General features: G+C 40.0%; 4 protein-coding genes across 5 annotated transcripts; 3 read left to right on the plus strand and 1 right to left on the minus strand.

Moving 5' to 3' along the window:
• Window positions 1-3,650: 3,650 nt before the first annotated feature.
• Window positions 3,651-15,031, plus strand: rev1 (REV1 DNA directed polymerase). 2 transcript variants are annotated; one of them, XM_062432074.1, is made up of 22 exons: window positions 3,651-3,946; window positions 5,213-5,288; window positions 5,837-5,969; window positions 6,201-6,369; window positions 6,457-6,987; window positions 7,097-7,911; window positions 8,363-8,461; window positions 8,576-8,692; window positions 9,166-9,292; window positions 9,386-9,514; window positions 9,614-9,768; window positions 9,853-9,972; window positions 10,072-10,292; window positions 10,399-10,571; window positions 10,658-10,875; window positions 10,957-11,150; window positions 11,583-11,813; window positions 11,893-11,992; window positions 12,090-12,292; window positions 12,409-12,559; window positions 12,962-13,064; window positions 13,160-15,031. In XM_062432074.1, exons 2-22 carry the CDS (start codon window positions 5,223-5,225, stop codon window positions 13,269-13,271), a joined length of 4,167 nt encoding a protein of 1,388 aa, XP_062288058.1. In that variant the 5' UTR covers window positions 3,651-3,946; window positions 5,213-5,222; the 3' UTR covers window positions 13,272-15,031. The 2 variants fall into 2 exon arrangements, with proteins under 2 accessions (XP_062288058.1, XP_062288056.1); XM_062432072.1 differs by having other exon boundaries at window positions 10,658-11,150.
• A 754-nt stretch (window positions 15,032-15,785) lies between these two features.
• On the plus strand, window positions 15,786-19,270 carry txndc9 (thioredoxin domain containing 9). Its single transcript, XM_062432184.1, has 5 exons — window positions 15,786-15,853; window positions 17,294-17,502; window positions 18,014-18,132; window positions 18,288-18,542; window positions 18,652-19,270. Exons 2-5 carry the CDS (start codon window positions 17,329-17,331, stop codon window positions 18,770-18,772), a joined length of 669 nt encoding a protein of 222 aa, XP_062288168.1. The 5' UTR covers window positions 15,786-15,853; window positions 17,294-17,328; the 3' UTR covers window positions 18,773-19,270.
• A 518-nt stretch (window positions 19,271-19,788) lies between these two features.
• Window positions 19,789-22,109, minus strand: mrpl30 (mitochondrial ribosomal protein L30). Its single transcript, XM_062432186.1, has 5 exons — window positions 21,845-22,109; window positions 20,845-20,928; window positions 20,431-20,577; window positions 20,217-20,290; window positions 19,789-20,093 (listed from the first exon to the last, which is right to left on the minus strand). Exons 1-5 carry the CDS (start codon window positions 21,884-21,886, stop codon window positions 19,961-19,963), a joined length of 480 nt encoding a protein of 159 aa, XP_062288170.1. The 5' UTR covers window positions 21,887-22,109; the 3' UTR covers window positions 19,789-19,960.
• A 281-nt stretch (window positions 22,110-22,390) lies between these two features.
• mitd1 (MIT, microtubule interacting and transport, domain containing 1) lies at window positions 22,391-25,428 on the plus strand. The gene is made up of 7 exons (XM_062431903.1): window positions 22,391-22,637; window positions 22,731-22,832; window positions 23,454-23,590; window positions 24,262-24,348; window positions 24,454-24,566; window positions 24,731-24,791; window positions 24,946-25,428. Exons 1-7 carry the CDS (start codon window positions 22,493-22,495, stop codon window positions 25,039-25,041), a joined length of 741 nt encoding a protein of 246 aa, XP_062287887.1. The 5' UTR covers window positions 22,391-22,492; the 3' UTR covers window positions 25,042-25,428.
• Window positions 25,429-25,749: the final 321 nt, after the last annotated feature.

Raw genomic sequence — 25,749 nt, forward strand, 5'->3', positions numbered from 1 at the left:
GTGCAATATTTGATGGATTATCTGTTTTTAGAAAAAAGGAAAAGGGAGAATAAATTGTTGAGTGCGTCTAGCTGCCAACCTTCAAGGTCCCTTTTTTGTCCTTGTTTTGAGTGTGGGATTGTGTGATTGAATATGAATGAAGTCAAAGAGGTAAGAAGTCCTCCTCAAACATGTGCTCTCTTCAATCTGTTCAAGAGTTTTGCTGTTTGCTTTTTAATTTCCAGCTTGTATTAAAGTGCATGTCATACCAAATAGCACAGACCAAGAGAAATCACACCCCAAGGTGAAGACGTAATTCTATATGGCATGACGAGTGTCACAGGAAACCTAGCATCACTATCAAGCAACTGAAGGATTAAAAATTGTCTGTGGGTTAAAAATGTTTTAAACCTATGAAACTCTCAAACCACCTGCCCTGGATGCTGGCTATCAGACTAACAATGGTGTTTCCACATTTTCCAAATATGGGTGTACACTGTCTACTGTCACATTTGTCTTCACCACCTGCACAATGCACAACCTTCTCCTTGAGGTTGCAAATAATGAGATATAAAAATATCTATTGTTTAGAAGCTTGGCAAATTTAAACCACATTTACATTGAAATATTCTTTCTTAAATAAGAGTATAAAATGGACATCAGCAGCCATGCAATACACCTTCAATACTGCAGGATACTATGCAATATCTGTGGGAAAAGATTTTTACAGTAGACTGGTGTCCAACTATAATCACTCATCAATTCTGGTGAAGAGTCAGCGTCTGTGTTTTTTATTTCTTTTTTATTTCATTATATTGATCATAATATTGTTGGTAAGGTACTTTAAATCAACCATGTGTTAATGTGTTGTCTTGGAGAGGAAGAGGATTTAGGTTCTTTCTCCCCTTATCTGGCTTCTCATGCAGTCACACACGAACACACACACACAGACACATCACTTCAGAGGACATTACATTTATTTACATTCATTTCCTGGAGACTTACCCTAAGCCTAAGCTTACCCTAAACGTATTAATATAAAATGAAATAATTTACATTATGGGAACTTATTTTCTCATCCCGAAAAAGTGAGGCGAGTCCCCACAATGTGACTGTGTGCAGATTTATGTCCCCATAACATGAGTAATAATGCCGTGTACACACACACACACACACACACACACACACACACACACACACACACACACACACTTTCAGCCTCTCCCATCACTGCAACTACTTCCAGCTGCACCTACACAGAAGTCGCGCATGAAACTTCAGCATCCGATGTCTGGTTACCATAGCAACAGAGCACAACCAATAAGGGGACTCTTCGGGACACGACAAGCCTTAGGTCAACAGCATCCTACTTTCTTTTTTTTTTATTTTGTGAAAGCTGATCCAGAGCCTGATCATACATTTCTCTCTTTCCTTTGGACTGTAACCTACTTTGTGCCATATAAGGGGGCAGTCAAGGATATCAATCAACCTCTTCATGCCCTCAGAAATCAGATAGATCACGTGTCACATCACATAACAGTTGCTGACAAGTTGCACCATGTTACTGTGCTTTCTGTTTTCCTGCTGGCTCATTATTCATCTGACCTTATTTCACTGCACCATAATAATTTAATCCATGCTCTGAGTCGAAATGAGCACAATACTTTCCCCCCCCCCCCCACCTTAATACTTACAGATTATTATAGTGCGCACAGCGTGCCATCGTCACCCTGCGTCACGGCCATAGTGCATTATGTGCCGGGCCGTGTGAGGACAACTCTGAACCAGACAGCAGACACCAGGGGGGAAAAAACAGACTGCTTCATCGACTGTCTAGTGTAGGGATCGAAGCAGGCTGAGTGAAGACATGCTGATTGAAACCAGAGAGGCAGTTATTTCCACTCTGCCAGAGTGTGTGGTAATAACCAACAGGCTCGGTGAAGTCAAACAGCTTCACACCAACAGTTCACACGTTCGTGTCCACACACTACTGAGTAAATAGGTGTGAAGTCTCACGGTTGCACCTTTAGGAGCTGTGTTTCAGGTGACATGCATCGGTTCCCCGCACAGTGGCAGCACCACGACACAACTTGAAGCTAAAAACATGAAGCTCGGGGATGAGCTGGGTCAAGCTACAAGAAAAACGGAAGTTGAGACGTGTCAGTTTTTTCAAAATAAGTACAAACATATAGAAATTTAAGCTCCTTTTCAATGGTTTATTTTCATTATTAATTATTAGTTTGGTGTTGTAACGTGGCTGGCTTAGATGGAGAAGGTTAGCAGCATGTGGCTAGTTAACAGGAACCCGGCATGTCTTTTTTCCTCCTAAAACGCCGAAGTCATGACCCGCGCACCTCTTCCCCTGATTGGCTAGTACTCGTTGCCTGAAAAAAAAAAATCACCCCGGGAACAGCTGATTAGCTCAGGCACAGTGAATGATATGAAACGTGCGACCATACAATGACACGTCTCCGCAGCAGTATATTCAATTGTCACACATGAAAAGAGTAACATACACAGCATAGCCTGCACAAACTCGTCATTGATGAAAGGATTTTCCTTAACATCGGTCAGAGTAGCAACAACAGCAGTGTATGCAGCTTCTTCTACTCGGGTGCATCACAACGAAACAAAGGGAGGCACCACCCTGTGGCGTTATGTGGCACTGCAGTAATACCACATAGGCCAAAGGGAATTCCTGTAATACCGGAGGCTGCAGTTTCAGGGTCGCATTTCTAGGACCCTAGTCCTAGAAAGTAGTTAGACAATAGTAGTATTTTGGTGAAATAAATATTTAAAGTTAGGGTCCTAGAAATATGATCATGAAACTGCAGCGGTCCTTAAAACTGCAGCCTCCAGTATTGCAGTAACATAGTATTGGGGGGCATTTACTATACTCTAGTCTCGTTGTTACAATGAGATTAAATAGACACTAAAATGATTGATGTTCTTTTTAAAGGGAGGAATAATCCTGAAAAAGATACCTACTGATTATGTCACTGAAATTAATTGGAAGATTGTTTATTTGGTCGAGACATGTTTTATTATGACTCATTTTGTGAAGAATTATTAATTTGCCAATATTAATTTTAAGATTAATTTAACATTTAAAAAGAAGTCTAGAAAAAAAATGGCAACATAAATGTAATCATACTGAGTTTCTCTGACAAATCTTTCCAGAATTTCTCAGTTTGCACTTTATGAATAAATGTCCATCTATGCAAGTTTCTGCATCACCATACATGCAATCTGTTGTGGTGTCAAGTGGTACTGTTGTCCAAATTGTATCACTAAATGTCGCCGTGTTTTGTGAAATGTTTCCTAACTGTTGTGTTTGACACCTCAGGGCCACCTTAAAGAAGCGTTTGGAGACAATTTCATTAAATTGTGCTGGTGTCCAAGCTGTGTGAGGTATGCTGACTTGTTCAAATAAAGCAAAATCACTGCTAGATGCCAATAAATCCTATTCACTGGTCTATTAACTCATTCAGTGGCGTTGTTCTACAACATACCTATGGAGAGCAGCAACACACCTTTGCTGCATATAATCTGATACAAAAATCATCATCATCATCATCAAAAGAAGAAGAAGATTGTTTTTATTTTGAAAATCTCGTCCGGATTTACTATGCTGGCTTTGGTTTGCTTAACATCAACTGACAGAAGGGAAAGCAAAGGGATCAGGCGGTAGAAATGGAGAGCAAAAGGACTGGGAGGATGAGAGAAAATGTAGAAGAGACATGGCATGGAAGAGTGACAAAATAAGGAGATATCAGCTCACCTTAAGGAGTCCTCTGGAGAATAAGGTCCGGGTCGAGAAGCCGAGCTAACTGTCTGGATTTTCATCTCATCTTGCTTTCTTGTTCCCTCGTTTTTATTACCACACACACACGCACGCAACGTGTCTGCTGTACTGTGTCTGCAGATAGAAGTCTGTGGCTAACAACACCCTCTGACAGGAGAAAAGGTAAAAGGTAGCAGTCACTCTGAACCGCTGTTTGTTTACAGCCGTGCACTGCTCAGAAGTTACATATTCATTGTTTAACAGCTCATTTAACCAGCATTGTCGGACAACCACACTTAACATTGTATGTTTGTTTGTTTTTGTTTTTTGCTTGCTTGAACTGACATGATGTTACAGTGGCGTCGTGTGCAGCGACATGCATGATTAACTAGGGAGACATCGCCTTTAAAGCAGCCAGCTAATGTTAGCAGCAGTTAGCAGCTGACAGCAAATATGTGGCGAAGTGGGGCTTTGTTAGGAGACCTGCCCGGACATGTTCATGGACACTAACCTCTTCCCCTGGACATGTAACCTATATCATACCATGGTGCTGCTGACTAGCACTGCAACACAAGACTGAATTCATAAATAAACAGCAACACACTGTAGCTGTCTGTTGTTGATAGTGTCAGGTGTTTTTTCACCTTAAAAAAAACTGATGAAAACAAAACACCACACAGGAATAGTTGATTTTCCCAAAATGTTATAATGTTAACTGATTGATTTAGTCAATAGCCTGGCAATTAAAACAGATTACACTCATATCTGATTTAATATTAAGCTACACGCAGAAGTATGTCAGGATTTGTTATGTTTGTTTGTATGTTGTTGTTGTTTTTCTTCATTTATATTTAATCAAAAGGTCTCATTGAGATTTAAGATCTATTTTCAAAGTCTGACAGTGTTTCCTCTGTAATTGTAATACAGCTGTCATGCATTAATTCCAGTTTTGTCCCACATCTGTCACTGATTGGGTCTATGTTATGTTTGAAGTTGAGACTGCAGTGCTAAAATTGTTTTAGTACTTTTAAAGCATCTGAACTACATTTGCATTTAAAACTGCTAAATTGCAGTCTTTATATTAATTTGACATTTTCTCTTGTAGTGGTGGCAATGTTCTTGCTTTGTCGGTGTGCTAAATGAATACAGAGGAAACGCTGCCTGAGAAAAAAAAACCTTGATAAGAAAACAACACAACTACACAATCAACACAAATGAATAAAAAGTCACAAGAGTCATAAACAAACATAGATTTAGCATTCAAATCTCCAACAGGAATGAGAGGCTCATGTTTGAAGGCACTTTGCATTTAAAAAGGTGTGTATTACCTGAAACCAGGTCTGCTAGCATTAGTGTGTACGTGAGGGATAGCACTAACTGCCTGTCTGAACCCAAGCTTTGACTCGTGTGCTTTAGTAGACAATGATTAAATCCTCCCTGTGCTTTCAGGTAGCTCAGTATGAGTCGAGATGCATGGTCAAAGAAGAAAGCCAATGCCAGTGGTGACAATGGTTGGGAAGAAAGAGTGAGTATCAAATTTGATGTTTTATCAACATCAACTACATGTGGTAGAAATTACACCAGTATGAGGACATGGTACCCCTCAATGAAGGAATACAATAGGTTATATGACTGTGGGGAGGGGTGTAATAGGCAGTTGAATGGGAAACAATACTGTGTTCAGAGTATAAATTATGTAGTAGGTTAAAAGGTGTATGCATAATCCACTTCACAGTACTTACTGGCAAAATCAAAGTGGGCCAGCCTGTTTTCCTTTACCTCCACACTCTCATTATAACAACAATCATTATAACAAAACCAACTGTCTAATTAGTGAAGCATAGATTAAATGCAACTGTTAGAAGAGCTGTATATAGTCCATGACACCCTCAGCAGTATCACAATACTAACAAAGACAAAAGTACTTAAAAACTTACATGCTTTCAGAATTTGATATGCACAAATCATATAAAAGGCCATTTCAGCACTGCGATTCTGCATGCACAGTTGTTGTGAACCATTTTCTAACTAAGATGAAACTTCTTCTGTCACTGCTCTCCTACTTTTCTGAAGGGCGGCTACATGGCTGCAAAGATCTCCAAGCTGGACGAGCAGTTTAAACTCAATGCTCCGAGAGAGAAACAGAAGGATGGCACATGCTCCAGCATTTTCAGTGGAGTGGCAATCTATGTCAATGGATACACAGGTAACACTATGTATACATTTTTACATACTGTATCTCTTGTGTGTGTCTTTTCTCCCTGCTACAATTTCCTCAGTGTGTCCTTCACCGTGTGATTTTATTTTTATGGGGTCAAAATGTGACAGTAATACAATCGTAAAATGAATTCACGCATATAAGATTTCTTACTTATTTGACATATAGTGTCATTTTTGTCTTTCTTTTTAAAATCCTTTGCCTGTTCTTTGTGAGCAGAGCCAAGTGCAGATGAGCTGCGCAGACTGATGATGCTGCACGGTGGCCAGTTCCACGTCTACTACTCTCGCTCTAAGACTACACACATCATCGCCACTAATTTGCCCAACAACAAAATTCAGGAGCTCAAAGGGGAAAAAGTCATCAGGCCAGAATGGATCACTGACAGGTGTGTTCATGTGAACATTTATACCATCATATAGCACAATGCTACATGAAAATCACTGTGTCTGTTTTGTCATCTTGTTCAAAACAGCATCAAGGCTGGGCATCTCCTTCCTTACCTACAGTACCAGCTGTATAGTAAACAGAAGGGCCCACTCTTCCCTGGCATGAAACTGCGTCAGACCTTTGAGATTGCAGGACCCAGCCATGGGCTGCTTCAGCCCAGCGTCCATCAAAAGCTTCATCTGCCGCAGCGCAGCATACAGCATTCTACTCTCAACCAGGAGCAGTCTTCATCCAGCTGTCAGAATAACTCCATCCACAATCAGCTTTACCAAGGCAACTCCCACCTTCAGTCCATCCAGCAAAGCCCTGTAGCCCGCTTCATAAACCCACCTCCAAGTCAGTTAACATCAACTCACCCAAGCCCTGAACAGAACCACCTCAGTAGCTCTTTAAACACCCACCTTCTGTCTAACCCAAGCTCCATGAAGCCCCCACAGACAAGTATCATCACACATCATCCTAGTCTCCAGCACCAGACAGCAGGCCAACCGCAACCTCAGATCACCTCTTCCTGCAACACCCGTCAGAGTGGCTGCAGGGAAGTGCAATTAATATTGTGAGTACATGAAGCTAATTAGAGGGAGATATTGTTTTTTTTTTGTTTTCTGTTACTTTTAAACTACAAATAGTTTAAGTTTCTAATGAGTCATCTCTCTTTCTCACAGAAACGGGTTATTTCAGACCTCGCGGGACGAGATGAGCCATTCAAAAAAGGACGAAACGCAAGAGTGCAGCAAAGAAGCACCCCTGACCAATGGACACACTCATCTTGTTAATGGTGCCTTAAAGCCAGATGACTTGTCCCCTGTTGCAGATCAACCCTCCGTTGACAAGGACCTGGCTGAATGCAGAGTTAAGAGTCCAGAAGATCAACCTACAAATCCTCCAGTAAATTTCCAGACCAAACCTGATCCGTATGAGTTTCCCCACAGTCCTCCAAAGCAGTCCGATCAGTCTGTTGTCCATCCCGAACAATCCAGCTTAGGAGAAGCCAGTGAGCAGAGACTTAAACCGCCGCCACCCACCTACGAGGAGGCTATAAAAGCCACAGAAAGCCACCCACTCCCACAACAGCTCCAACCACCCTGTCAGGTTGATTCAAATCCCGGAAATCCTCCTCATTCCCCTGCATCCAGGCCTCTCTCACGTTCTCCAGTTCGACTGAACGGAAGTCACCACAATGCCTTTTCATCTCACCCTGCCTCATTAAACACAAACAAGTTATCAGTAAAACCTGATCCTCCCACTGACAATACATCATCAGCATCCGAGTCTTCAACACAGCTGTTGGCACAGACTGGCGGTTTGCTCTCAGAGTTCTACTCTCATTCACGTTTACACCAGATCTCTACATGGAGGACCGGCTTCTCTGAATACGTCAATGAACTCCATAGCAAAAGGAAAGCAGCAGGTGTTGCCTCTTTTTCAGGCAAAGAACGGCTGAGAAAATCTGTGGCACAGCGCTCCACTGACAGTCAAGGTACTATGGAAGGATGGGTCACTTTTGCCTTTAAAATTCACATTGCTGTTTGTTAAAGAATAATGAGTTAGGATGTCATGGTGGCAGAGTCTAAACCCACTGAACACCAACTTCCCCTGAAGTGACTGGTTGTATGTCATTCTGCTCCCTCATTCTCGCAGCGTGTCTTGTTGCCCTCCACTGTGAACTGTGTAATAAACGCAAAATGCCAGAAATATCATTTCAACCACTGGATGCATCATGATGAACATGCTTTCTTAAGCCAGCTTTCTTAAACCCTAAAAGGAGATGATGATGTTTTGTTCGTCATCTAAAATATTTGCAATATGTGTCCCATAGCCTCTGTATTCATGCCACATGTGTAGTTCTCATGTTTAGATCATTTGCATATGTCTTTTTGAGATGCTGAAAACTCCCCACTGATGATGTGGTATTTGTTTATGTGCATCAGGTACATCGCTGCCAGCCAGTGTTAAATCTTGTATTCTCCATGTGGACATGGACTGTTTCTTTGTATCTGTCGGGATCCGACATCGACCAGATCTCAAAGGTAAGGCGTCTTTTGTCATGTGTCATATTATATTTAACACGGGCACACACACGTGTAAATAAATGTCATACATCTAGACATTGCTCCCGTATGAGATTGTGATTTCTTTTGCAGGGAAGCCAGTAGCCGTGACCAGTAACCGCGGGCAGGGTCGAGTACCCCTAAGACCGGGGGCCAACCCTCAGCTGGAGCAGCAGTACTACCAGAGGAAACACACTCATGCTCAACCTGGTGAGATTGTCCTACCCAACCTTTTTCTTGTGGAGACAGCTGACTTTGACATGGATATCCCTCATGACTAGCCTAAAACACTACAACAGCTTATTTGATGATCTTACAGGCTCTTCTGATGGTTCATTGTAATGGTTCACAATTAGTTCCATATGTTGGTGTTAACATGTTTCATTTCCAACTTCCTTCATTTACATCCAAAAGTAAAATTTCACACGCTGCTGATGAAATGCAGTATAAGGAAAAGCAGCTCTTCTCAGAGATTTCAGAGATCTATTTTTAAAATAAAAGGACCGGCAATTTCACTGAAGAAGAGCAGGTAATTGCAGCTGTACAACTGGAGTGAGGTTGAAAAATTAACCACACAAGCTCTCTGGACTGCATTAAAATCAGTGACCAGCACTGGTGATGTTAAAATCATCTCACTCCTCCTAGAGAAGCACATCCAGTCTGAATGTTTTTCTGCTTCTCAGGGAAAGAGGATGAGGATTTTCACAGGACTCCTTCACAAGAGAGTCCTGACTCCCACGCAAATGGAGTCGACCAGGATGCTGCTGCACTTTCAATGGCAGAGATTGCATCCTGCAGTTATGAAGCGAGGTAAGAAGAACACAGTCACATTTCATCTTTGGTTTTAAACAACATTTATGTTTGTGTCTTGCACTAACAGATATGTTAATGTTTGTCTCACAGGCAGGCGGGTGTGAGAAATGGGATGTTTTTTGGCAAAGCGAAACAGTTGTGTCCCTCACTGCAGTCTGTCCCATATGATTTTGAAGCATATAAAGAGGTTGCTCTCACCATGTATGAGATTCTGGCTGGGTAAGAAGAACGGCTTGGTCTATTTATTAATTCATTTTTGTGAACTTTACATGCAAAATTACATAATGCAAACCTTCTTCTTTCCTTGTTTGTTTGCAGTTATACCCATGACATTGAGGCCCTGAGCTGTGATGAAGTGCTGATTGATGGTTCTGCTTTGATAGCTGAGCTGGGCATCAACCCAGAAGATCTGGCCAAAGCCATAAGAGCAGATATCAAGGAGAAGACGGGATGCTGTGCTTCAGTGGGCATGGGTGAGTTTATATTTCTTACACTGTAAAATAAACCATGACAGTGTTCCTGTTTTACAAATTCAATCTGACTGCTCATCTGCTCAGGGTCCAACATCCTGTTGGCTCGGCTTGCAACCCGTAAGGCCAAGCCAGACGGGCAGTACTTCTTAAAGTCTGAGGAGGTGGATGATTTTATCAGGGACCTGTCAGTGACCAGCTTACCAGGTAGATACAGCAATGCCTGCGGGTTATGACCATTAACTAAAGTCTTTCACCTTCCCCGATGTGAATATTTGAAATAATGGGAAATGCCTTTTTTTCTAGGTGTTGGGCCTGTTATGGGCAGAAAGCTGGCTGCTATTGGTGTGAGGTCATGTGGGGACCTCCAACAGGTTTCTCTTTCTCAGCTGCAGAAGAAGTTTGGACCCCGCACCGGACAAACCCTGTTTCGTTTCTGCAGGGGTCTAGATGACCGTCCTGTGCGCTACGAGAAGGAAAGGAAGTCTGTCTCCGCTGAGATGAACTACAATATACGCTTTACTAAGGTCAGACCTTCTCTTCACAGCTGTTCCTCATTTTTCCTGGCCATTCTTATTTCTTATTTTTCCTCAATATCTCTCTGTAACGCTCTCGTTCCACCACTCTTACCAGGTGGATGAGGCAGAGTGTTTCTTGACTAACTTGTCCATGGAAGTGCAGCGACGTTTACAGGAAGCTGGGCTGCGAGGTCGCAGAGTGACTCTAAAGATCATGGTTCGTAAGATGGGAGCACCACTGGAGCCAGCTAAATACGGAGGTCATGGCATATGTGATAACCTGGCCAGGTAAAGGAGAGAGAGACTGCCATCCACATTGCTTATTCATGTCATGGTTGTTCTGACTTATCTTTATCTGTCTCCCCTTCCGCCAGGACCGTAATGCTTGCTCAATGCACTGACAGTGGTCAGCTGATTGCCGCTGCAGTCATCAAGCTGTTCCATGCCATGAAGCTGCAGGTTCAGGACCTGAGAGGAGTCGGCATCCAGGTTCAGCTTCTTGAGGGGAATCACTCTGTGCCCCACGACTCCGCCGTCCTCCGGACACGCTCCATCAAAGACATGTTGCTTGTCCAGGGTTCCAGTAACAGAGGTGTGTGTAAGGTCTTTATATTTCAGTTTATATCTTTGCTGTTGTCTGTAAACTCAAATGAGTCTAATTTAAATGTTACAGATGCTGCCAACAAAAGCACACATCAGGAAAAGTGTTCCTCTGTCACGGTCCCGTCGCCTGGCACCTTTCAACGTCCTCAGTCCCCCGCTGAGCCAGTCCCAGGAACAAGCAAAGAACAGCACGCAAGCAGGCAGACTCCCAAACATTCTCGAACACGTCTCAATTTCAGTATTGAAATCCCCTCCCCTTCACAGGTAAGGACTGGAAGGGTATGTCAGATGGATAGATCAAGAACTGAACAATGAAAGGTTTTTGTTTGCAACACATTGTTTCTTTTTTTTAAAACTTTTTTCCCCCAAAATGTTTACATACAGAATAAATGGAGCATCGATGCAACGGATAAGCACACCAATAGAAGTTACACTATGAAAAAAATTAGGTGTGGTTGCATACAGTCTGTCAAGATAACTCGAATGGCCACGTTAAGATTCTGATTTCTTTCTGGATGTTGAGTTGTTTCGCTAAGCCAAACCAGGCATCGATACATAATCTAACCCACTGACTCTGGATATCATATTCTTTAGAAGCCATTGGGCATCCTAACAAACTCTGCAAAGGCCTGTCTGTCAGTGATAGCTCCATAGATTTCCATTTCGGAAATTAATCGTTTCTTTTTGAAATCCAAGGTGGATCGTTCTGTGTTGGAGGCCCTGCCTGCAGAGCTGAGGGAACAAGTAGAGCAGTCGTGGACTCACCGAGAAGGCAGGCCAAATAACCGCCATACATCCAGTCCACAGCCTTCCTCTCCTAGGTCCCGTCCAACCTCCCCTCTGCGTCCTCCTCCTGCGTTGTTACTGCAGATTCCCAATGAGCCTGACAGTCCAGGAATTGTTCTGGAGCTCCCTAATTTCTCACAGGTGAGGAAGCAACAGGTTTTTGAGATTCAAAAATATTTTATGTGTTCAGCTTCACTTAGTCTTGACTCTTTGACCGTAGGTTGATCCAGACGTTTTTGCTGCCCTTCCCAAAGAGCTCCAGGAAGAACTGAAGTCCGCCTACAGCCGTATAACAAATGTCCAGCCTCAGACAAATATTTGTAAGTCCCTAGGTGAATTACTTTTTCGCCTTTTCTTTTATTAGCAGCATGCATATTCTATGTAGACCATCATTTCCCCATCTTGGTTTTTCTGCAGTGGAGCAGAAGAATCCACTGTTGCAGTTAAAACAGTCAGTAGGAATTGGCAACGGACGGGTGAAGCGGCGTTACAAGAGGAAGAATGCAGTGAGCCCTGTAAAAAAAGGTCCTTCCCCTACTAAGAGGCGTCACACAACAAACAGCCCAGCCAAAAGCCTACCATCTCCTTTAAAATCAAGGGAATCAATAAACACAGTAAAGGTGAGCCTATTAACAGTTTCATACATGGTGGCAATATGCGATTATAGACCATTTATGACAGTTTGGAACCTGACTGGTCTCTCCAGCTCACACCCGTTCTACTTCTTCTTCCCCAGACTGAAAACAGTCCGTCCACATCGTCCGTTAAGCAGAACATCCCAGAGTCTCTGTCTAAATTCATTCCTCGTCCCGCTCCAGCACTGGCTGGAGCCTATGACCTCACAGATATTAAAACACTCTTACGGGAATGGGTCACCACCATGACAGGTATACAGTGAGGAGCTTTTGTAATTCCAGCATGTGCAGTTGCCTTCTGAGATGCAGATATTTCTTTGTGGGGTTGTAAATAGTATTGAAACGATTATGCAATTAGTTGATGTCATGTTAGTTGATGTAATTAGTCAATTTTGATGATCAATTTAATCATCTATGAAGGAAAATACCAAATACTTGGTGGCTTTAGCTTCTTGATTGTACAAAACAAGCAATTTTATGTCTTTACCGTGGTCTCTGAATGTGTGAATAGGTGTTTTTCCACCATTTTGTCGCATTGCATCGACTGCACAATGAATAAATCAATCAAATAATATATAAGACCAAGTAATTGATAATGAAAATGATTGTTTATTGCAACCCTGGTTATAAAAATGTATTCATACTTTCTGTTAGACCCCATGGAAGAGGACATCCTGCAGGTGGTGAAATATTGCACTGATCTGATTGAGGATAAAGATCTGGAGAAGTTGGATTTGATTATAAAATATATGAAAAGGTGAGTACAGATTAGCCTCCCACACTCCTTTCGATTTTTTCTTTGTTTGTTTTCCCTTCATTTATGTTAGTTGCATATTGATCTTGTCTCTGCAGGCTTATGCAGCAGTCGGTGGAGTCTGTTTGGAGTATGGCTTTTGACTTCATCCTAGACAATGTGCAGGTGGTTGTGCAGCAGGCTTACGGTAGCACCTTGAAGATAGCATGAAGAAGGAGGGCTCCGTTTCTCACCTTTTTTTTTTAACCTTTTTAAAACAATTAGTTTCGTTTTGCTACTTTCATTAAGTCATCAGCTATGGAAATTATAACATCTAAACTATCATTACTGACATATTTGTGGATAGAGTTTCTCAGAGATTACAGCTGACCCTCCTATCTCAACTGTGACACTAATGAATATCTAGAAATCTAGTTACAAGAGCCATGACAGTATTTGATCAAAGTTTGTACAGTACATCATTTTCTGTACTCACTCTACAAGACAAGAGTTTTGCAAACAGAAGGGCAGGAAATGCATTTAGGATATACTAACCAAAACCCGGTACAGTGATAATCGTAGCAGCTTTTTGCTTTTTGTTTATGCACAGATTCAAATTGTATGTAAAGATTTTTTCCAGGCAGTGCTCAACTGTTTCTTATACACTCAGCCTAAGCCGGGGCTTGTCACATTTTTAATTTCCTTTCTCTTGGCAAGTATGCCGTAACCTAGATACCATCTGAGATAGCAGTTGACTTACCATATGTTTGTATGTTGTTACAAAAGCACATTATGGGCTTCTTTTTTATTCATCTGTCAGATTACATCAGCCCAGGTTGAAAATAATGACACTGTTAAAGTTGAATACAATCATCATACAAGAGAGAGATGATAAACCCAGAAATAGAAGGAATACAATTTTCGTATATTACTTAGTAATTTTAAGTTTAAGTTTTTCTTTGGCGCTTAATGCCACTCGTACTGACCTGTGAAATATCGACAACTGCTATGTCACATTATAGTCTGCTGCATACAGTTGAATCTTTTTCTTGTCTCTTGCAAAAAAAAGTGCCAAACCTTGTCATTATAGTGTGTAAATAATGTTTTTAAAGATACTTGTTAAAAAGTTTTAAAAGAAAAGATGTATGTAAAGGGTTTACCTCCTGTGTTGTTTACATGTAGTGAATTCTTAGTAACTGTCTTTAAATTGTATACCTTCTCGCTCTTTAATTGTTTCTCATTGTTCCAACATGGAAATCAGAAGCTGGCCAAAGCACTTCACGTGAGGTTAACTGTTGATTCTCAGTAGCACTCTGATTTTGAGAGAATGTTGACAGGGGTTATGGCAATCAATAAGTAGCCTATGCATTTTTCTTTTTCGCTAACAAGTGAGATGTTCCTTAAAGATAATGTAACATTTCATACAGCCTTTGTATATTGAAGGAATCCTGGTATTCTAGTGTGTTTCCAACCTAGTTACCTGTTTCATAAATCTTATTGTTGAAATAATGCTGGATTTGAATAGGAACAGGTGATCTGATTTTTAACTTTGTAACCCATGTTGTGTACTTGTGTACATTTTGTAGCTATGGCTTATTGATACATTATTGTATTTCTGTGAAGTTGGCATCCATGAATGGTGTTAAGAAAAGTACTCAGCAGATGCAGCTGGATGACTGGATCTCACCATGCAACACATGTTGTGTGCATGGTTGAAAAGTTTGTTCGAAACGGTATCCCTATATGCAAACCAAATCAATATGTCATTTTCTAAGCTGTTGAAATGAATGTAATTCAGAATGTGCAAGTCTCCACTCACTCTCAAGAGGTTGCTTCTCTTCACCTGTCATATCTTTCCTAAAGTGAATGACCACAAGTTAAAATTGGCCAGTCTTGTCTTCTATAAACTGGCTTGTGCCTGAAGACCTGAAGCTGTGAACTTGTTTGTAAGTTTTCTAAATCTTGATAATAAACTGTAAACTCTGTATGAATTTATTTGTCGGTCGTCATTTTCTAAGTCTCAACCATACAGTCCAAGTAGAGGGGTGTTCAATCAAAGGTACTACTGGAAATGACACTTAAATACTTTCTGCTCTTTTTTAAATCTTTATTATGGTTGCATTTTTGCAATTTGAAAGCTACATGTGTTCTTAATGCACTGAAATATTTTATAATTTGTAATATAATAACATCTCAGAAACTCAGGCCTCAGTCCCTTTCTCATGAACAGAAAAAGATCACTTTAGGGTAGTTCTGTTAAAATGTCATTTTTACATTTTAATTCTAATGTTGGTTTGCAATATTGCTTATTCACTTTTTAAAGTTACATTTGTGTTTTTCTCTTTAAAATAATCTATTATTGTGTATTACATTGTACAATTTTATTTCCAATGTTTTTGTTATCAGTTTATTTTACTTTTACCCAATGCTCCTAGTAGAGTTGTCTGCCTTGTGATATTACTGTGATGTTAATAAAATAGGAATCTCATCTCCTGACCTTTTTAAAAGTTTTATTTATTTATCTTTCTTCTCTAATTTAAGTATTGTGATTATGTGTGTTTTACACTGTACAATTTTATTTCCCCTTGTCTTTTTGTGATCAGTTTATTTATTATTCTCCAGTACTGTTGTTAGTAGTGTGCTGTTAATACCATTGGGGGATTAAAAAAGCCCCAATCCAAAAGGTGGCGGTAAAGTGCCTACGAGCTGTTTGTCAACCGACAATAAACAACAGAAGAAGAAGCAGCATCAGCAGAAGAAGAAGGAGCATCAGCAGAAGAAGAAGGAGAAATTTTGCGCACAAAAAGGCACAGGTAATCAACAAGCGATACAGTAGTTATGAGTGACCATCTTGTATTTTACCTCCGTACATCACTAACGTTTATGTTCATCTCACATTCTGATGGATTGTGTTTTCATGTCTTCATTTCGTGTGTGTTTTACCACAACCTCGCTGCCGTTACATCTACGAATACGCTAGGCTAATGTTAGCTAGCTAGCTTAGCAGGCTAACAAAAGTGTCTCAGGCACATATATACCCTCGCTGACTTGTAACATTTAGTACGTAGCTACAGTTCTTAGTTAAAAACATTTTATTAAACAGTTGGTTCGTACAAAATGACGAACCACTGTAACCTGGTAACTGGTAGATTAACGCCTGCTAACAACCGGCAGAAACAAGGTGTGTCCAGGCGTTGCCATGGCTTTGTCTTAAGCAGAGAATAACCTAAATGTTTTTTATCAATGACTTTACAGCAGTGTTACAAGGGACCCGTACTTAGATATACACTCGTTTTCCACAGTAGTAGTAGTGAATAAAGTAAAGTTGCTATGTGTTATGTAAGTGTCAACCAGGTATAATAATAATAATAATGTACAAAGAAAATAATTAGAGTTTAGCAGTAAAAAAGGCTTCCTGAATAGTAAGGTTTTAGGCCTGTGCTGCCCTCATATGGTTAGGAAGGTTGTTCTACAAGTGTGGTGCAGCAGAGCAGAAAGCCCTGTCCTCCACGTTGCAGACAGTTCCAAGTGCATTGTCAGATCTGAGGCTGTGGGTGGAGGTGTGTGGCGCAGTCAACTGCAGGACTTAGTGATTGATCGTGATAGAGACAGGGAGTCAAAAACAGAGTTGGTGGTCAGATTAGTGACTGAGCAGGAAAGGGGGATTACTGGCCAGGAAAGGCGAGATAAGGTGTGAATGGGGGATGACTGAACCTGGCTGTAAATTATATTGTTAGTTAGTTTGGTACACATGGCTAAAACTAACACGTCTTAATACAACAGCCCTGCAATAAACCTTCACTTTGATGGAAGTTATAATTTCATGGTCTTGTTGAAACTGTCTTTGAGAGATATTTCTAATGCTTTGTCCACCCCTGTTTATAATCAAGATGATATACTTCAAAAAAGCCCCTTAATTTAACAAAGTACCATTCAACATCATCACAAACTAAAATAAATTGAATCAAATCATTTTTAATGCAGTTTTAACAAAAGCTAAATATTACATCAGTCATGAAGGGAGGGTTTAATGCCTGACTGTTGTATTTGTTTAGTCTGGGTAACCTAATAAATTGAACGTATAGTTAATCATATATAACTGCATTTCACCTTGTTTTCTCTGATGCTGCTCTTATCATTGGGAAGTGTTCATGCGATATAGACAAGAGACATGTAAACTGGTGTCTCATTGTTAACTTTTGTATTACTTGGTGTCATGTCTCAGCTTCTATTGTTTTTTCTTTACCCCTCAGGTTCAGAGAGAAAGCGTCACAGTGAGCAGTCAATCATGGCCAATCAGTCAGTAGACATCATCTCAAAGGTGTTGGAGCAGACCGCCAAACTGGTGGAGGAGCAGGTGGATGCACAGTTGAGCAAAGTCAATGAGATGGATGAAGATGACTTGGAGAGACTGAAGGAAAGGAGATTAGAGGCTTTGAAAAAAGCCCAGAAACAGAAGCAGGTACGGGGCATGTTTTCTGCACCTGTTAACACACTCATACCCTGTTTACACCTGGCGTTAACATCCGAGTCAGGTGATCCGATCACAAGTGGACAGCACTAAATACAAGTGTAAATGAACACTAAGACACATTGTGATCCAATCACTCAAACCACCTGCCAAAGTTCTTGAAACATTTTTCTTAGGTCTTAGCTCTTTAGCCTGTACTAAAAACAAATCTGGTGCTTGTGATGTAGGCAGCCAGATTTGTAATTTAAAGCTTAGGAAAAGTAACTACATTTCACTCCTAGTGGGAACCCTGCACTCATTTATCAACTAACTCTCTGCACTGGAGTTTAAACACTGGGAATACAAGTGTTTTTTTGTTTTGTTACAAGAGTGGTTTTCCATTGTTAGTTTCAAATCAGCCAACAAAAAAAACTCTGTTCTCATAGTGCTTGAATGAAAGCCAGCTTTTTCTTCTCTTTGAAATGTATTGTTATGTTGCTCATCTCCGTTCTTTGTTTTTAAGGAGTATCTGTCTAAAGGCCATGGGGAGTACAGAGAAGTCCCAAGTGAGAAGGACTTTTTCAGCGAGGTCAAGGAAAGCAAGAACGTTGTCTGCCATTTCTACAGAAGTTCCACCTTCAGGTAAACGCAGAAAATCTTCTGGTTTTAGCATCTCGCATGGGAAAATGTAATGCTGTTCTTTGTCATACATGATAGCAAAGTGAATATGTTGCTGTTTGGGACTATTGGTTGACGGAAACAAAAAAAGTTTTCCCATCCTCTATTCCTACATGTAGATGCAAGATCCTCGACAAACACTTGGCCATCTTGGCAAAGAAGCACGTTGAGACCAAATTCATCAAGCTGAATGTAGAAAAGGCCCCTTTCCTGACAGAGAGGCTGCGGATCAAAGTCATTCCCACGCTGGCTCTGCTGATAGACGGAAAGACAAAGGACTATGTGGTCGGATTCGCTGACATTGGAAACACAGACGAGTTTCCCACAGAGATGCTTGAGTGGAGGCTTGGCTGTGCAGAAGTTATTAACTACAGGTGAGACATAGAATCCTTTCTTCACATGTCAATGCATAGTAGCTACAGAATCAGAGTAATGTGCTTATAAAAACAACCTTATTTTTACATCTTTTCTTTCCTGTTCCAGTGGGAACCTGATGGAGCCTCCTTCAATGACAAAGAAGTCAGGCACAAAGTTCACAAAAGTGGAGAAGAAAACCATCAGAGGGCGAGCTTACGACTCTGATTCTGATTCTGGAGATGACTGAAAAATATAAAACAGCCGTGTGGTTTATTCTCTCAGGGCTACCTCATGAAAAAGGCCCGCTTTCTTTCTCCTGCCCTCCTTCCTCAGTGACTTACCTATTTACCAATTTTCTTTAATTTAATTTACTAGATTTGAAAACAAGTTATTTTATACGAATCTGTTTTTGTTTCAGCCGTTCTTCAAAAAGGGTGTGTAATGTTTTTGTATTTGAATAATTAAATAATAACATATATGCACTTCCAAGTGGGAAACCAACATGAAACATTACACAGCAAATAGTTGAGGATGATTCTCTGAGCCACTGCAGCAACCATTTATCCACTCGTTTTTAGCTTTGCTGTTGATTTGTCTCTGTCGGTCCGATGATGTAATAGAAACCATGATGCATGTGAGTACCAAGATCATCTTTTAGCATCCAAATACATTTTTACACATTACATTTCCTTGTAGCAAGAGTTTGACTTAACCAATGCAGACTTAATAAAACTGCACAAAATGACTTCTTAAAAAGTGTTTCATTGATACAGTAATACTCTTCTGTAAAGTTTGGGTACTTGGGAGTGACTGCAGCTGATATATCAATAGTTTCAGTAGTGAATATTGTTAGATCCTCCCTGCATGATAAATGCACACATATTTACAGCTCTATGCTTTCAATCAATAACACAGACTTTGTTACAAATATATCATCAGGGTTAATTTCTCAGACTTTTGAAGTAACTTAGAGGTGCAACCTGTAACTATTTTACAGGTAGCAGTACTGAACTCAATGAAAGAATGATAAAGGTGTAAATTGTAAGTATACTGCCTTAAAACATGTTTTTGTGTAACCTACAATGCAATACTAATGGAGGAGTTTCTCACAGCTGCATCATTCTAAAGTCACAGTTTGGTTGCTTTTGCACTGAAGATGTGATGCAAGAGTTCCTGTCCTATGTGAAATTAGATGCGTGTGAAGGACATTTAACCTGGCTTCTGAAAGAGCTGACCTCAAAAAACAAGTTAAAAAAGCATACATTTAATTTCAAAAAGTCTTTAATTCACGTTGAGATTTTAATATAGAACATGAACATCCACGTCTGACTGATGCCACAGCATTTTCTAAGAAATCAGACGTGGTTGCTATGGAAAACCGGATTTTACATGAGATTTTTGTACAACTGAATTATTTGTTGGATTGGGAGCGGAGCTACGACTCAATAGCCTTGGGGTCTACAGGTTGGAGGAGTCGACGTACAATCAGCTCTCCTTTGGTGTTAATGTAGGTGTCTGCCAGGTCCTCTTTAGCAGGGAGACCATAGGGAGTCTTCAGTGGCTGGATCCTGAATGAGCCCAGAGAAAAGGCAGAATTATAGAAAATGTCTCAATAATGTACAGACAGACAGTATTAAAAGAATGTTTATTTTTGCTGTATGTTATGATTTAACCTATTCATTTAATCTTACCTCACAAGGTGCTTGACGAATTTCAGCTGGTTATTGACAGCAGGTGTATTTTTATGAATTACAGGAACATGTGACTAGACAGATAACAAAGAGAGCAAAGTCAGTGCTAGAAATTAAGAGGACATTACAGGGGAAAATGTATTCAACATAAAAAAATATACAAAACTACATTTTGAATGTGTTGTCAGCTTTGAGCAGAATGAAAAAGCCTTACCTTTTCCAGCCCAAGGTGTTTCACAGTCTCTTTCTCCCAGTACGGCCTACGCTTCACACTTCTAACACGCATCACTATGTGGAGTTTATGAGGTTGGTCTGGGTCACCACCGTATTTCTCATGTTCTTGCGATCTCTCTGCGAAATGCTGTGAAGACAAACACAGAGCTCCTGAACACTGACGGTAGAGTGGATGAGTTGAAGTTATACTTCCCATTTATCAGTGAGTGCATCCTTATTATCATGGCCACATTAACCAAATGTGGACACCTGCCCTGCTTGTATTGTAGTTGATAAGTGTTGCATATTCAATACATTGTTGTACAACCACTGGACACAGTGAATCTCTGGCTTTTGGGGCCACAGGTGCAGTTGCCCATTTTGTCCCTGTTGCTAGTCCAGCTTTGATTATTACCTCTTCTGGGATTCTTGCTCTGGTAAACTTGCTGCGTGCTGACACAAACCAAGGACAAGGTGCAAGTGCAGCTTCTGTCAGGATCTGTAAAAACACACAAACAGTGACAACACATTGTTAAAAGCACAGCGTAGTATTATAGCAAAGCTTTGACTACTGTAGAAGCACACAATGTCCTGTAAGCCTGGGCAATACAACACTAATGTGAACAACAGAAATGTGTCAACCATGTAGTTTACATCATGGTAGCTATCTCTTTATTATCTGGGTTTATTAGGGCACTGTGGGTTGTTGCAAATCCAATGAGTAGGACTACTTTATAGCAATACTGATTGTTTAAATATGATTTGTGTACTTGGTTTATCATGTATTTGGATTCTGGTTTAGCCAAAGCAGACCTTCATGTGATGTTTTTTTTTTTCTCCACTAGTCGATTCTTGGTGAAGTCAGATTTTGAATGACTAGATTGAAATAAATATTGTGATATCACCTGGGGTTGTGGGATTTGGATTTCTGTATTAACAATAGCTGTATAAAACTTTTCTAGAGCTCTACCTTACAATTATTTTCATTATTGAGTCATGTGTCAAAACAGTAAAACATGTGCATTATCATTTCCGAGAGCTTGATGTGACAAATTCAAACAGCAGTCCAAATACATTCACTCCTGTGGAAGTCAAGACAAGGAAAAATAGAAAAATCCTGACATATGACAAGCTGAAATCATCAAAAAGTTTGACATAGGTGCTTCAAAAAAGACTCATTATCAAAATAGTTGCTGATAATTTGTTTTCAGCTCAAAACACAGAGTATGTTACATTGTTCTACCTGACTGAGTGCGGATGAGTCTGTATACAACCTGAGTGCATGTATGTAGAGTGCAGTGTGAATGTGCCCTACCAATAACAGAGGAGTACTATGTGGGAATGGATCTGTAAGTAGGTTCATTACAACATACATAAGGCTGAGTCTGACTGGACAGTTACAGTGCTGTCTTTACCTTAACTGATGAAGAGCTCACACTGCGACACAGTCCCAACATGTTTTATTGGAGATCCTCTACAGCTGCACACGCCAAGGTTACAGCCCCGAAGAGCGGAGAAAAGGGGCGTACGGTTCAAACGTAACTAAAGGCTATGAATATAAAACACGACTAAAACTATACTCATAACATATTCAATAAACTCAGATGTTCATTAAATCATTAGCTGATATATGAAGCTCAATGTTAATCGTTCACGTTGAAGTCATGACTACCTGCTCTCCACCGGAAGTGCCCTTGAGTTATATTGAAACCACGCCGATGTGACACATGTTCCTTCAATAAGGTTCCTACAGTCACTCTTTTAAAATTGTATGTGACGTTTAAAACACACCATTACAATATGTGCAGCGTGTGAGATGCAATTAAAATGTGTGTAATTAATATATATGTTGTTTTTAAAGTTTACACATCTTACTGTCACGCGACCATTATACAGCTGTTACGTTTCCTTCGGGAGTTATTTTTGTGGCGTACTCACCCACTTGCATTGATCGGGGAAAATACACCGTTTCCTACCTTGTTTACTTCCCTGTCACAAGTTAGACATGAATGTATTGTTAGTTTTCTAGGAGCCATTTAAAAAGAAGTGGAAGAAATTGAAACATGTCTCAGAACCACGTGTCAGGGATGGAGACCTCTGCAGTCTCCGTCCTGAAGCGGGCAGTGGAGTTGGACCAGAGCGGCCGCTTCCAGGAGTCGCTAGTGTGCTACCAGGAGGGCATCCAGCTGCTCATGGACGTGCTGAAAGGTATCTTATTGTTATATGATTGATGAAGTAGTAGTAAGAATTCAGTTAAGGTTCATCATGTTTTTTTCTTGTGTCTTTCTCTCCTGTCACCAGCTGTGAAAGATGACTCCAAGAGAGGGCACTACAGGGACAAGATAAAGGGCTACATGGACAGAGCAGAGCAAATCAAAGTTCATGTGAACCAGATGAAAGAAGGTAGTTATTACAAGCACTCAAAGCTGGATGATTAACTCGAGCAATAACTGGGCAACTAAGCCTGAAAAGACAGGCCAGATGAACCAAGTAATGAACCGTGGGGTTAAAAAGTCAGCCACTGTGTTATTTAGTTCAACACACATTAAAGTTAGGAATATATACCATATTAATGTAGATACAGTGTCCCCTTTTATGTCTGTCTTATAAGGTAATCTTGCAGAACCCAAGCAAATGTTCAATTAATAATTCCCACACAATGAATATGGAGCTTTTAAGGCCTCTGAGGGATTGGGGCAGGGGGGGGAAGTTGACTGGTTTGCCTGGCTGGTAATCCACCTTTGGCCCCAGTTTGTCTATGTAGCAAGTATTTTGCTGTACTTTGATTTGATTACAAAACTGTGGTAAGATGCACCATATAAGGAAAAGCAGAGCCTGTACAGACAGAGAAATAAGCCATTAACCCTTTTTTCATGAGAGGGAATTTGTTTGTTGGTTTGTACGTTGAATACTTTTATTTGTAACAGTTTATTTATAGTAGTGATCCTTTTTCTACATCAATATTTCTGTGTAAAAAACAAACAACTCATCATTTTTGGAGAACTGATCAGTGTACCTTTTCAGATGGGAAGTACCATGAGCAGATAAGAATAGTAGAGGATGTCACTGGTTACAGCTATGAGGCCATGTTCAAACCGTACATCAGCAGCACACTCACAGAGGTCTGGGTGGATGACCCATACATACGACACACTCACCAGGTAAGATCTTCTTCTTTTAAGACCATAATTGCAGCTGAAGCTGAATTGCTTCCATGCTTCATATTAATTAATTAATTTATATTTAATCAAATTATTATACAGCATTGATTTGGCGTCAAAAGATTTATTAATCAAATACCTTTTCCTTTTATTTCATTGCATAAACAGTATTTCATCTTTTTGCCTCCACATTGAAATGCCATCTTATATTCTCTGTTAGGAATTTGTATTACAAGTTGCTCTGATTTGGAAATATGAATTTTCAGCATTTAAAAAGAAAAAAGTTGTATAAACAAACCGACTTCTTCAACAAAAGCGAACAGAAAGTTTGGTTAAGTAAGCAATCAACTGGACATTTAGCCAAGTCATCATTTTAAGTTACCATCCAGGACTCATGATTATAATTTTTAATTGGCTCTGAATGTGTTGACTAGATAATATGAGCCGACCCCATCGAGTTGATGCCATGAAACATTTAGTTTTCTCAACTCTTACATTTTTTACAGTACACTGTAACCTTTTTGTTTTCAGTGGCCAGGCTGCAATCGGGTTAACATTGAAAACAATGGAAACAAATGCTACTGCTCGCTGTTTGAAAACAATGAAAGAATGTTAACGTCAACACAATACTGTACTCTAACATGCTGCACATATCGTTCTCTCTGCTACAGTTGTACAACTTCCTGCGGTTTTGTGAGATGCTGCTCAAAGCGTCCTGCAAGGTGAAAAGGATCCATCTCCTCACCTCACAGGATGAAGTAGGTTATTTCACTAATAAGGTCACATGTATGCATAGCAGCCATAGCAGTCTGTTCTCTATGTTTATGCTGTTTTGTTTCATTGCCATTCGTCCTATCCTGCAGGCGGATAGTAGCCAGCAGAGCAGCGCTCTGGCTGAGATTAAAGAGAGTCTCAGAGCACATGGGGTGACTCTGGATCTGCAGTACTCCTCCACCATCCATGACAGGGAGATCAGGTACAGCGGCAGACTTTCTGCATCTAGAGGAGATTTATTTACATTCAGTATGAGGATTCCATACTAGTTCTAATTAAGCCTTATCACGTTTGAGATTTGTGATTAGCACTTCACTCCACATGGCTTCATTTTGTGGCAGAAGTCTAAAATTAACATACTTTTAGGTTTGACAATGGCTGGATCATCAAGATAGGAAGAGGGCTGGATTACTTCAAGAGACCTAAAGTGAGACTTCATCCTTCATACTTACATATTATATACTTGTATATATGAACATATAGTATATATACATATACTTAATATTTGTCCCATTACTGCTGCTCTACTAATGGACAGTTGTTGACTTCTGTTTGTAAGACATGTTCATTTTGTCCCACAGGGCAGATTCTCCATTGGATATTGTGACTATGACCTCAGGCAGTGCCAGGAGACCAACGTAGACATTTTTCACACAAAACACACAAAAACTTTATGAGATTCATGAATTTTAAATTCCCCTTTTTTTCTACCTTATGTGACTTAATTTACTTACCTGCCCTTAACACACACACAAACACACATATCTGCTGCTGTGTTGGATTTGCAGGAATATGTGATGACCATTGTAACAATAATAGAACTGACTAATTTCAGTTACGGGTTTTACAGTGTGCCTTTAGTCATACTGGTATGTCTTTAATTCAGCCATTTGTGTGATGAAATATTCAATATTTATGAAAGTATTTCATTTTTTATATGTAGATGATGCTTTCAAGTGGGGTTTTATATGACTGTTTCTCTCTTTTCTCTAAATGGGTGGTTTATGGGTCTGTTATCTACAGGTTAAGGTGTCTTACTGCCATCTGGTAGAAAATCAATTAAAACTATATTAAAAGTGCTTTTATAATATCTTCAAACCTCTTTGTGTTTTATCATTTAATTCTCACCACTGTTTGAGATCGTCTAGTTACTTATAGTATATTTGTTGCAATATAAGATAAGTATAAATTCTTATAAAATACCGTGTTGAAAATTAGTAACTGTTACAAATTATGCCTAAGTAACTATGCACATTTATGGGTCAATGACGTATAAGGACTTGCAACAACTCAATTTTAGAATTATAAAAACAAGCATATCTAATGCAGTAGTTCAAACATTCAGAATGTTGTGTACCTGAAAATTCATATTATAAATTTGAAAT

Source organism: Scomber scombrus, chromosome 13 (assembly GCF_963691925.1).
Source record: "Scomber scombrus chromosome 13, fScoSco1.1, whole genome shotgun sequence".
NCBI classification, from domain to species: domain Eukaryota; kingdom Metazoa; phylum Chordata; class Actinopteri; order Scombriformes; family Scombridae; genus Scomber; species Scomber scombrus.

What these genes read in the sequence shown, in the direction of transcription:
- rev1 (XM_062432072.1), top strand. Translation starts at nt 5,223, where the DNA reads ATGAGTCGAGATGCATGGTCAAAGAAGAAAGCCAATGCCAGTGGTGAC. An exon ending in ACACACTCATGCTCAACCTG is followed by an intron (nt 8,693 to 9,165) that starts GTGAGATTGTCC and finishes TCTGCTTCTCAG; the next exon opens with GGAAAGAGGATGAGGATTTT. An exon ending in TCCTGCAGTTATGAAGCGAG is followed by an intron (nt 9,293 to 9,385) that starts GTAAGAAGAACA and finishes TTTGTCTCACAG; the next exon opens with GCAGGCGGGTGTGAGAAATG.
- txndc9 (XM_062432184.1), top strand. Translation starts at nt 17,329, where the DNA reads ATGGCCAATCAGTCAGTAGACATCATCTCAAAGGTGTTGGAGCAGACC. An exon ending in TACAGAAGTTCCACCTTCAG is followed by an intron (nt 18,133 to 18,287) that starts GTAAACGCAGAA and finishes TCCTACATGTAG; the next exon opens with ATGCAAGATCCTCGACAAAC. An exon ending in GCAGAAGTTATTAACTACAG is followed by an intron (nt 18,543 to 18,651) that starts GTGAGACATAGA and finishes TTCCTGTTCCAG; the next exon opens with TGGGAACCTGATGGAGCCTC.
- mrpl30 (XM_062432186.1), bottom strand. Translation starts at nt 21,886, where the DNA reads ATGTTGGGACTGTGTCGCAGTGTGAGCTCTTCATCAGTTAAG. An exon ending in AACACCTTGGGCTGGAAAAG is followed by an intron (nt 20,291 to 20,430) that starts GTAAGGCTTTTT and finishes TTATCTGTCTAG; the next exon opens with TCACATGTTCCTGTAATTCA. An exon ending in TTCGTCAAGCACCTTGTGAG is followed by an intron (nt 20,094 to 20,216) that starts GTAAGATTAAAT and finishes GGGCTCATTCAG; the next exon opens with GATCCAGCCACTGAAGACTC.
- mitd1 (XM_062431903.1), top strand. Translation starts at nt 22,493, where the DNA reads ATGTCTCAGAACCACGTGTCAGGGATGGAGACCTCTGCAGTCTCCGTC. An exon ending in GCTCATGGACGTGCTGAAAG is followed by an intron (nt 22,638 to 22,730) that starts GTATCTTATTGT and finishes TCCTGTCACCAG; the next exon opens with CTGTGAAAGATGACTCCAAG. An exon ending in ACATACGACACACTCACCAG is followed by an intron (nt 23,591 to 24,261) that starts GTAAGATCTTCT and finishes TCTCTGCTACAG; the next exon opens with TTGTACAACTTCCTGCGGTT.